The 12,092-nt window shown below is 48.4% G+C and overlaps 1 protein-coding gene across 2 annotated transcripts in view; it reads left to right on the top strand.

The window, feature by feature from the left end:
- Positions 1-12,092, top strand: part of scrn3 (secernin 3) — a 37,416-nt gene that overhangs the window by 18,811 nt on the left and 6,513 nt on the right. For both annotated transcript variants that reach the window (XM_085986157.1, XM_085986158.1), the window contains exon 6: positions 3,158-3,320. In XM_085986157.1, coding sequence (XP_085842283.1) covers positions 3,158-3,320 — 163 coding nt within the window. The remainder of the gene's footprint in view (positions 1-3,157; positions 3,321-12,092) is intronic.

Genomic DNA, 12,092 nt, shown 5'->3' with positions numbered 1-12,092 from the left:
GGCCAAACAGTTTCTAGTTAACATAATTACCAAACTTTCTTACTTAACAAAACAAACTTAAATTTTTGAGTTCTAGAGAAGAGCTTATATTAATATGCTTTTAAAAATCACCTTTCCAGCATGACAGGTGTACCGTATAAATTTCACAATGCCAGGTGTCACAGTTTGGTTATTTTTATCACACAAAGGACTTCGACATGAGCTATGTTGAGACTTTTTTTTTTAGCAAAAGTTTGCATAAAAAGGATTAGCTTCCCAAAGCATCCTCAAGCAGATTTGAAGTAATCAGAGGAATGCTAATAACCATGTGAGAGGGGACATTCTCTTAGATTGAAACAATGGACAATGAATTAAAACAGAAATTGCTGGAAATACTCAGCAGGTCAGGCAGCATCTGTGGAGAGAGAAACAGAGTTAACATTTCAGGTCGATGACTCTTCATTAGAACTGGAAAAAGTTGGAGATGTAACAGGTTTTTAAGCAAGTGTAGGGGCAGGGAAAGGGGGGAGGGGAGGAAAGAATAAAAGGGAAGGTCTGTGATAGGATGGAAGGCAGGAGAGATTAAGAGACAAAAGGGATGATGGGGCAAGGCAAAAGGAGATGGTAATGGGACAAGTTAAGAAACAAATGGACAATGAATGTCTGATTATTCAGAAGGACACTTTAGTATTGGAAATCCTTCTTGATCTCTGTGGTGGCTGTGAGAGAGTCTTTTAGAAATCTGAACACTGATGCAGCAGAAAGCGAAGGGAGCGAACTACCCTCCTAGGTGGTAGGACGGGGTACAGAGAGATTGTGCTTTTAAGTTGAATTAGACACCCTTCTGGAGTGTATTCCTTATATTTGTAACAGTGCATGGAAAGAAGTTGCACCAAATTTATTAGAGTTTTTTGAGGATGTAACTAGCAGGGTAGATAAAGGGGAACCAGTGGATGTCGTATATTTGGATTTCCAAAAAGCATTCGATAAGGTGCCACATAAAAGGTTATTACACAAGATTAGGGCTCATGGGGTTGGGGGTAATATAGTAGCATGGATAGAGGATTGGTTAGCGGACAGAAAACAGACAGTAGGGATAAACTGATCTTTTTCAGGTTGGCAGGCTGTAACTAGTGGGATACCGCAAAGATCAGTGCTTGAGCCTCAGCTATAAGAACATAAGAAGAATCTATAATAATGACCTAGATGAAGGGACCGATAATGTATCCAAGTTTGCTGATGATACAATTCTAGGTGGGACAGTAAGCTGAGGAGAACACAGAGTCTGCAAAGGGATATAGATAGACTAAGTGAGTGGGCAGTAAGGTGGCAGATGGAGTATAATGTAGGGAAATGTGAGGTTATTCACTTTGGTAGGAAGAATAGAAAAACAATATTTTTTTAAATGGTGAGAAACTTTCAAATGTTGGTGTTCAGAGAGATTTGGGTGTCCTCGTGTAAGAAACAGAAAGCTAGCATGCAGGTACAGCAAACAATAAGGAAGGCAAATGGCATGTTGGCCTTTATTTTAAGGAGGTTGGAGTATAAGAGTAAGGAAATCTTGCTACAATTGTACAGGGCCTTGGCAAGACCTCACCTGGAGTACTGTGCACAGTTTTGGTCTCCTTATCTAAGGAAAGATATACTTGCTTTGGAGGAGGTTCACTAGATTGATTCCTGGGATGAGAGGGCTGTCCTATGATGAGAGATTGTGTAGAATGGGCCTATACTCTCTGGAGTTTAGAAGAATGAGAGGTGATCTCATTGAAACATACAAGATTCTGAAGGGGGTTGACAGGGTAGATGCTGAGAGGCTGTTTCCCCTGGCTGGAGTGTCTAGAACTAGGGGGCATAGTCTCAGGATAAGGGGCTCGGCCATTTAAGACTGAAATGAGGAAGAATTTCTTCACTCAGAGGGTTGTGAATCTTTGGAATTCACTGCCCCAGAGGGCTGTGGATGCTGAGTCTTTAAGTATATTCAAGGCTGAGATAGATAGATTTTTGGTCTCTAGGGGAATCAAGGGATATGGGGACCGGGCGGGAAAGTGGAGTTGAGGTCGATGATCAGCCATGATCTTATTGAATGGTGGAGCAGGCTCGAAGGGCCGTATGGCCTGCTCTTACTCTTACTACTTATGTTCTTATGTTCAAATGTATCAAGCGATTCTCACTGTCCTGTGTATTGATGGTGTGTGTGTTACACCATTGCAGGGACAAGACAGGCTCGATAGACCTGCTGGTCTTTTCCTGTCCTTCTCTGTCTGTTCAGATTCTGAGGTTGCTGTAGTTCATTGGAATATAAAACTGGTTTTATAAATTATATATACTCCATGTAGTGTTTGTTGAGCAGAGCAATAATCAGCTTTAAGCAAGGGTGGTTAGTGTAACAGAACTATAGCAATTTTATAAGTTTTTATATTACCAAAAATTATTTTTTGTGGGTGTCAGCCTTGACTTAATGGTAGCACTTTCACCTGAGTCGGAAGGTTGTGGGTTCAAGTCTCACTCCAGAGACTTGAGCACATCTAGGTTGACGCTTCAGTGCAGTACTGAGGGAGTGCTGCACTGTCGGAGGTGCTGTCTTTCAGATGAGACGTTAAACTGAGGTCCCGTCTGTCATCTCGGGTGGATGTAAAAGATCCCATGGCATTATTTTAAAAAGAGCAGTGTCTCTCCAGTGTCATGGCAAATACTTACCCCTCAACCAACATCACTAGGACCAATTATTTGGTCATTATCTCATTGCTGTTTGTGGCACCTTGTTCAATTTTCTGTGCGCAAATTGGTTTCCGCATTTCCCGTCATTACGAAGTGATTACACTTCAAAAGTACTTCGTAGGCTGTAAAGCGCTTTGGAATATCCTGAAATACACTATGTAAATGCAAGTTCTTTTTTTCTTTAAAACTCTTCCACATTGTAAGATTTAATGCAACAGTTAGTGACCAATTCGTTACCTTATTCTAATGCTATGAAGTTATAGTTTTAAGAATCCAGAAGGTGCAAGAATTGATACATTCCTGAAAGCTTGTAAATAATAATAGGCTGTCCGTTTTTCCATAATCTTGTTATGAAATGTTTGTCAGATAGTTACAATACTCTGGCTTCTGCCTTTATCATAACGTTTTTTGTTTTTAAACATGGAAGTTGAGTTTATGTTTTGTTCGTGCTTTATAATAGGAAATATTAGAATTGAAACCATGATGGATATTCTACGGGACAAAGAGAGTGGCATTAATATGGAGGGTGGCTTTATGACGACAGGGAGCATGGCCTCCATTCTACCCATGGACAACAACCTGCATTGCATTCATTTCTTTACAGGAACTCCTTATCCTGAGAGGTAAAGAGCATGTGACACTTCTATTGTACAAACTATTCATTTTATTTTATCTTTAGTGTTAACACATGTCTACCAATGATCAAGCAAAATTAAAGTCATTTTAAATTGAAACTTTAAAAAAAAAGGTTGCAAAAATCAAATCAATACAGCCACAAAGAAAAAAAACACATTAAAAAACTCTTAAGAAGAGTGAGAGCAGAGAGAGTGAGCCTGAGGGGAAACAGTGCATGAGGCCAACAGATAAAAACAGGAGAACTGGAGGCAGAGTCAGTGAGAGCAGAGAGAGTGAGCCTGAGGGGAAACAGTGCATGAGGCCAACAGATAAAAACAGGAGAACTGGAGGCAGAGTCAGTGAGAGCAGAGAGAGTGAGCCTGAGGGGAAACAGTGCATGAGGCCAACAGATAAAAACAGGAGAACTGGAGGCAGAGTCAGTGAGAGCAGAGAGAGTGAGCCTGAGGGGAAACAGTGCATGAGGCTAACAGATAAAAGCGGGAGAACTGGAGGCAGAGAGAGTGAGCCTGAGGGGAAACAGTGCATGAGGCCAACAGATAAAAACAGGAGAACTGGAGGCAGAGTCAGTGAGAGCGGAGAGAGTGAGCCTGAGGGGAAACAGTGCATGAGGCCAACAGATAAAAACAGGAGAACTGGAGGCAGAGTCAGTGAGAGCAGAGAGAGTGAGCCTGAGGGGAAACAGTGCATGAGGCCAACAGATAAAAGCGGGAGAACTGGAGGCAGAGAGTCATTGAGAGCAGAGAGAGTGAGCCTGAGGGGAAACAGTGCATGAGGCCAACAGATAAAAGCGGGAGAACTGGAGGCAGAGAGTCATTGAGAGCAGAGAGAGTGAGCCTGAGGGGAAACAGTGCATGAGGCCAACAGATAAAAACAGGAGAACTGGAGGCAGAGTCAGTGAGAGCGGAGAGAGTGAGCCTGAGGGGAAACAGTGTGAGAGACCAACAGGAGAACTGGAGGCAGAGTCAGTGAGAGCAGAGAGAGTGAGCCTGAGGGGAAACAGTGTGAGAGACCAACAGATAAAAGTGGGAGAACTGGAGGCAGAGAGTCATTGAGAGCAGGGAGAGTGAGCCTGAGGGGAAACAGTGTGTGATGAAATATATTCCATTCATCACTGCCTGTGACTGTGGTCGGTTTCAGTGTCATTTCCCTTCCCCCAGTCCTCATTGTATTATGTATTGGAATGTGCTGGAATGTGCTGTGTGTAGGGCTCCGCCCATACCTGGCCCCTTTTGTAAGCTGGCTCAGTCTGGCCTCAGCCTCCAGAAGGAAGACATCTCTCTCTTTTACGTGTTACTTTCTAAGTTAATAAAAGCCTTGTTTTGTTTCGCTAACATCGAGTCTCGGAACTTATTGAGGCACATCAATTTTATTAACTTATTTTTCAACACTATGGACCAACTCCTGAAACCCGAACGTTTGGATTTGGATCAACATGCTCCGGACGCATCAGCACGCTTCGGACACTGGTTTGAGTGTATGGAATTCTTCCTGGACAATTCCGCAGCCGTCAAAGACGCTACGGACGCTGCGAGGATGAGACTCTGAATTCTGCGGAATTGGGTAAGCCACCGGGTTTACCCCCTCATCCAAGACGCCGATACGTACCTGGCCGCCTGCGACATCTTAAAGGCGCATTACCAGCAGCCTACGAATGAGGTGTATGCTAGGCACCTACTCGCTACTCGCGCACAGCGACCTGGGGAATCGGTGGAGGAGTTCCTAAGCATCCTGAAAATGCTTGGCAAAGACTGTAAGTGCCGAGATGTAAAAGCCGCAGTGTACACCGACGAGCTTGTTCGCGATGCCTTTATCACAGGCCTCAGCTCCACTTACATCCGGCAAAGACTGCTGGAAAAAACGGGGTTGGACCTGAAACAGGCTGTGGACACCGCGCGGTCCCTGGATATGGCCCAGAGAAACTCGGACGCCTACTCTTCAGCCCGCGCCGTCCACGCCGCCACGTGCGCACCGAGGGCACCGCCATCTTGGAAGGCATCTTCCCCGCCCAGCAGCCCGACACCGGCGGGGCCCAGCTCTCCCCCCAGAAGCCCTACGACAGCCGCGACGCGTCAGGGACCCAACTGCTACTTCTGCGGGCAGCCAAAGCACACCAGAAACCTGTGCCCGGCGAAAGGCACCACCTGCTTTAAGTGCGGTAAGAAGGGGCACTTTGGGAAGGTGTGCAGAGGGAACCCCGCCGGAAAACCAACCGCCGGAAAACCCGCAACCGCCGCGTGTGCGCCGTGGGAGCGGCCATCTTGGACGCCATCTTGCCCGACCTCGTGGGGTCCGCCATCTTATGAGCAGACAGCGTGGACGCCATCTTGTATCGATCAGGGCCCTACAGTGGCATCGGTCACAGTGGACCAGACCAGGCCGCACCCGCTATCCAAATCAATGGTGGACATCGAGGTAAACGGGTGCCGGGTTAAATGCTTAATTGACAGTGGAAGCACGGAGAGTTTTATCCACCCTGAACTGGCACAGCAACTCTCCCTAAAGGTGGTCCCTACTCGGGGTACCATCTCTATGGTTGATAAAACCCAGACATCGACCATTCTGGGTTACTGCACGGTACAATTGGGCGTTAACGGAACTGTATACGATAATTTTAAAGTGTTAATCATGAAGAACCTATGTGCGAGCGTGATCTTGGGCCTGGATTTCCAGTGCAACCACCAAAGCATCACGCTCAAGTACGGTGGGTCCCAGCCGCCCCTCACAGTGTGCGGTCTGGCTACCCTGAAGGTAAAGCCACCTTCGCTATTCGCGAACCTTACCCCTAACTGCCGGCCAATAGCGACCAAAAGCAGGAGGTACAGCTGGGAGGACAGGCGGTTTATCGCGACCGAGGTAGACAGGCTCCTGAAAGAGCGCATTATTGAACGCAGCAACAGCCCGTGGCGCGCCCAAGTGGTAGTGGTAAGGGGTAGCGAGAAGAAACGGATGGTGATCGACTATAGTCAAACGATCAACAGGTACACCCAACTAGACGCCTACCCGCTACCCCGCATATCAGAAATGGTGAACCAAATCGCCCAATACCGGGTGTTCTCCACCATCGACCTCAAGTCAGCGTACCACCAGCTCCCTATCAGACCAGAGGACCGCCCGTACACCGCCTTCGAGGCGAACGGACGCCTCTACCAATTCCTCAGAGTCCCCTTTGGGGTGACGAATGGGGTCTCGGTCTTTCAGAGGGAGATGGACCGCATGGTCGATGACCACCACTTGCAGGCAACCTTCCCCTACCTCGACAACGTCACCATCTGCGGCCACAATCAGCAGGATCACGACTCGAACCTCGAGAGGTTCCTGGAAACCGCACAAAAACTCAACCTCACCTACAACGAGGACAAGTGCGTTTTCAACACCACGCGCCTCTGCATACTAGGCAGCGTGGTGGAGAATGGGGAAATCGGACCAGACCCCGACCGATTGCGCCCCCTACGGGAGCTGCCCCTGCCCAACACTCCCAAAGCCCTGAAAAGGTGCCTGGGGTTATTTTCTTATTATTCCCAATGGGTCCCCAACTACTCCGACAAAGCCCGCCCCCTCTTGAAAGCATCCTCTTTTCCGCTCTCTGCTGAGGCCCACGCCGCCTTCAAAAGCATTAAGCAGGATATTGAGCGGGCCACGCTACAGGCAGTGGACGAGAACACTCCATTTCAAGTGGAAAGTGATGCGTCTGACTTCGCCTTGGCGGCCACCCTCAACCAGGCGGGGCGGCCTGTAGCTTTCTTCTCGAAGACCCTCCAAGGCCCCGAGATCAGACACTCCTCCGTGGAAAAGGAGGCCCAAGCCATCGTGGAGGCAGTGCGCCACTGGCGCCACTACCTAGCCGGCAAACGCTTCACCCTACTTACCGACCAGCGGTCGATAGCGTTTATGTTCAATAATAAACAGAGGGGGAAGATTAAAAATGATAAGATTCTTAGGTGGCGGATCGAGCTCTCCACCTTCGAGTACGACATCATTTACCGGCCAGGGGCCCTTAACGAATCCCCTGACGCCCTCTCACGAGGGATGTCTGCCAGCGCCACCGGGGATCGGCTACAGACCCTCCACAACGACCTCTGCCACCCAGGGGTCACGCGGCTGTTCCACTTCATAAAGTCCCGTAACTTACCCTACTCGATTGAGGAAGTTCGGTCTCTGACCAGGAACTGCCGCACTTGCGCTGAGTGCAAGCCTCGGTTCTACCGCCCAGATAGAGCCCACTTAATCAAAGCTACACGGCCCTTTGAGCGGCTCAGCTTAGATTTCAAGGGCCCCCTCCCGTCCGTCGACCGCAATGTTTACTTCCTGAACATTGTGGACGAATACTCCCGGTTCCCATTCGCCTTCCCCTGCCCAGACATGACCAGCGCCACGGTCATTAAATGCCTCAACAGCCTGTTCTGCCTGTTCGGTATGCCGAGCTACATCCATACGGATAGGGGGGCGTCCTTCATGAGTGAAGAGCTACGCCAGTACATGCTGTCCAAGGCGATCGCCACGAGCCGTACCACCAGCTACAACCCCCGGGGTAACGGCCAGGTGGAGCGAGAGAACGGGACAGTGTGGAAAGCAGTCACTCTAGCTCTAAGGACCAAGGGCCTCCCTATCCGCCGCTGGCAGGAAGTCCTCTCGGATGTGCTCCATTCGATACGGTCGCTATTGTGTACGGCCACTAATGCCACGCCCCATGAACGTATGTTTGTCTTTCCCCGGAAATCCACCTCGGGTGTATCCATGCCGTCATGGCTCTCCACCCCAGGTCCGGTACTCGTGCGAAGGCATGTGAGGGGCCACAAGACGGACCCTCTCGTGGAGCCAGTACACCTACTCCACGCCAACCCCCAATACGCATATGTCCGGCACGCCGACGGAAGGGAGGACACCGTGTCCATAAAAGACGTCGCCCCAGCCGGCATCGACAACAACCACGGCAATAGCAGCGACAACGATCACAGCAATTCTTACCCACCCACTACTCTTTTCAACGATCACAGCAACCCTTACCCACCCACTACTCTTTCATCACCCCCGGAAGAACATCGACCAATGGCACCCCCACCAACTACCCCTTCAACAGCCCTGGCGGCACCCCCGGCAGAGACCCAGGAGGCTACCGGGGACACCCAGCCGACACCCGCGGCACCACGTCGGTCGCAGAGGACTATCAAACCCCCGAACAGACTAAATCTATTGAAGGGGTGAATGTGATGGAATATATTCCATTCATCACTGCCTGTGACTTTGGTCGGTTTCAGTGTCATTTCCCTTCCCCCAGTCCTCATTGTATTATGTATTGGAATGTGCTGTGTGTAGGGCTCCGCCCATACCTGGCCCCTTTTGTAAGCTGGCTCAGTCTGGCCTCAGCCTCCAGAAGGAAGACATCTCTCTCTTTTACGTGTTACTTTCTAAGTTAATAAAAGCCTTGTTTTGTTTCGCTAACATCGAGTCTCGGAACTTATTGAGGCACATCACAGTGCATGAGGCCAACAGATAAAAGCAGGAGAACTGGAGGCAGAGTCAGTGAGAGCAGAGAGAATGAGCCTGAGGGGAAACAGTGCATGAGGCCAACAGATAAAAACAGGAGAACTGGAGGCAGAGTCAGTGAGAGCAGAGAGAGTGAGCCTGAGGGGAAACAGTGTGAGAGACCAACAGGTAAAAACAGGAGAACTGGAGGCAGAGTCAGTGAGAGCGGAGAGAGTGAGCCTGAGGGGAAACAGTGCATGAGGCCAACAGATAAAAGCGGGAGAACTGGAGGCAGAGTCAGTGAGAGCGGAGAGAGTGAGCCTGAAGGTACGTCAGAGTCAGAGCGCAAGCTGAACATGGAACACTGAGAAAGAAATTCAAAAGTGACATCACTGCCACAAAGAGTGGATTGGTGAAGGGCAAGGTTCATAGTAAGTGTTAGTTTGTTAGCTTGTTCCATTAAATTGTTCCTTTTTTCACTGTTGTTGGTAATTCACTTGATGGTAGTTTCCATTGTGTTTTAGATTGAGAGATATCAATTTCAGTGTTTTTAGTAAACTTTTTTACTATTTTAGTATCAGTCTTTTAGAAGTCAATCTCTTAGAGTTTTATAGGTCAGCATCTTGGACGTCTGTGTCAAGTGTTTTAGTGGGCAGGGTTTAGAGATCAGTGGATTGATTATTATGGCAGGCCAGCGGGGTCCCGTTGCATGCGTATCCTTTTCTATGTGGGAAAAGCAGGACAAATCCAACCCGGCCAATTACTGCCCCATCAATCTACTCTCAATCATCAGCAAAGTGATGGAAGGTGTCATCGACAGTGCTATCAAGCGGCATTTACTCACCAATAGCCTGCTCACTGATGCCCAATTTGGATTCCGCCAAGACCACTCAGCTCCCGACCTCATTACAGCTTTGGTCCAAACAAGGACAAAGGAGCTGAATTCCAGAGGTGAGGTGAGAGTGACTGCCCTTGACATCAAGGCAGCTTTTGATCGAGTGTGGCATCAAGGAGCCCTAGTAAAACTGAAGTCAATGGGAATTGGGGGAGAAAACTCTCCACTGGCTGGAGTCATACCTAGCACAAAGGAAGATGGTTGTAGTGGTTGAATGTCAATCATCACAGCCCCAGGACATCGCTGCAGGAGTTCCTCAGGGCAGTGTACTAGGCCCAAGCATCTTCAGCTGCTTCATCAATGACCTTTCTTCCAACATAAGGTCAGAAATTGGGATGTTCGCTGATGACTGCACAGTGTTCAGTGCCATTCACAACTCCTCAGATAATGAAGCAGTCCATGCCCGCATGCAACAAGATTGGCTGACGTTCAGGCTTGGGCTGACCTGTAGCGCGAATGTTACCTGCCACTTGAGTGCCAGGCAATGACTATCTCCAACAAGAGTCTAACCACCTTCCCTTGACATTCAACGGCATTACCATCGCCGAATCCCCTACCATCAACATCCTGGGGGGGTCACCATTGACCAGAAACTTAACTGGGCCAGCCACATAAATACCATGGCAACAAGAGCTGGTCAGAGGCTAGGTATTTTGCAGCGAGTGGCCTTTCCACCATCTACAAGGCACAAGTAAGGAGTGTGATGGAATACTCTCCACTTGCCTGGATGAGTGCAGCTCCAACAACACTCTGGAAACTCGACACCATCCAGGACAAAGCAGCCCGCTTGATTGGCACCCCATCCACCACCTTAAACATTCACTCCCTCCACCACCGGCGTGCTGTGGCTGCAGTGTGTACCATCTACAAGATGCACTGCAGCAACTCGCCAAGGCTTCTTCGGCAGCACCTCCCAAACCCGCAACCTCTTCCACCTAGAAGGACAAGGGCAGCAAGCGCATGGGAATACCACCACCTCCAAGTTCCCCTCCAAGTCGCACATCATCCTGACTTAGAAGTATATCGCCGATCCTTCATTGTCGCTGGGTCAAAACCTGGAACTCCCTACCTAACAGCAACCTTCACCACACGGACTGCAGCCTTTCAAGAAGGCAGCTCACCACCACCTTCTCAAGGGCAATTAGGGATGGGCAATAAATGCTGGCCTTGGCAGCGACGCCCACATCCCATAAACAAATTTTAAAAAATCCAGGACACATTATATGTCCTAGATAACCATGCACGCAAGAAGTGCCACCAGTTGCTCGAGCTCAAACACCGAGTTTCAGAGCTTGTGGAGCGGCTGGCAGCACTGCAGTGCATCCAGGAACCTGAGGGTTTCCTGGATCGTATGTTCCAGGAGGTGGTCACTCCACTGCCACAGAAGATGCAGGAGGTAAGGGAGTGGGTGACCACCAGACAGAGTAGGAGGAAGACACAGGTAGTGCAGGAATCCCTGTCCCTTTTAATCCCATGGGTTTAATTTTGCTAACAAGTCTATTATGTGGTACTTTGTCAAATACCTTTTGAAAGTTCATGTACACAATATCAAACGCACTACCCTCATCAACCCTCTCCATTACTTCATCAAAGCACTCGATCAAGTTAGTCAAACACAATTTGCTTTTAACAAATACGTGCTGACTTTAATTGTTTAGCCCATACTCTTCCAAATGCCAATTAGTTTTGTCCTGGATTATTGTCTATAAAAATTTCCTCACCACCAACGTTAGGCTGACTGACCTGTAGTTGCCGGGTTTATCCCCCTCCACTTTTTAAAACGGTTGTAACATTTGCAGTCCTCCGGTCCTCTGGCACCACCCCTATATCCAAAGAAGATTCTGGCCAGAGCATCCCCAGTTTACACCCTTACTTTCCTTAGTAACCTAGGATGCATCCCATCCGGACCGGGTGACATTTCTACTCTGAGAACTGCCAACCTTTTGAGTACATCCTCTTTATCTAATTTTGTCCTGTCCATATCACTACTGCATCCTCCTTTACTGCTACATTGGCAGCATCCTCTTCTCTAGTGAAGACAGATGCAACGTACTCATTTAGTACCTGAGCCATGCCCTCTGCCTCCACAAGAATATCTCCTTTTGGTCCCTAATCGGCCCTACCCTTCCTTTGACTACGCTTTTACTATTTAAGTTTATAAAAGACTTATGTTAGCTGCTAATCTATTTTCATAATCTCTCTTTGCTCCTCTTATTCTTTTTTTAGATCTCTATTTTCTATATTCAGCTTGGTTCTCTACTGTATTATGAACCTTACTTGTTCCATAAGCCTCCTTTTTCTGTCTCACTTTAACCATCGAGGTGGATGCCCTTCCTTTCCTCCTCATGGGAATGTGTCTACTCTATACACAGACCATCTCCTCTTTGAAGGCCTCCCATTG

The sequence above is a fragment of the Somniosus microcephalus genome, chromosome 4 (genome assembly GCF_052327205.1).
Source record: "Somniosus microcephalus isolate GS21.2 chromosome 4, FLI_Smic_1.0, whole genome shotgun sequence".
Lineage (NCBI taxonomy): Eukaryota > Metazoa > Chordata > Chondrichthyes > Squaliformes > Somniosidae > Somniosus > Somniosus microcephalus.
Note: the sequence above shows the minus strand (reverse complement) of the source record. Positions and strands in the feature narration are given on the sequence as shown.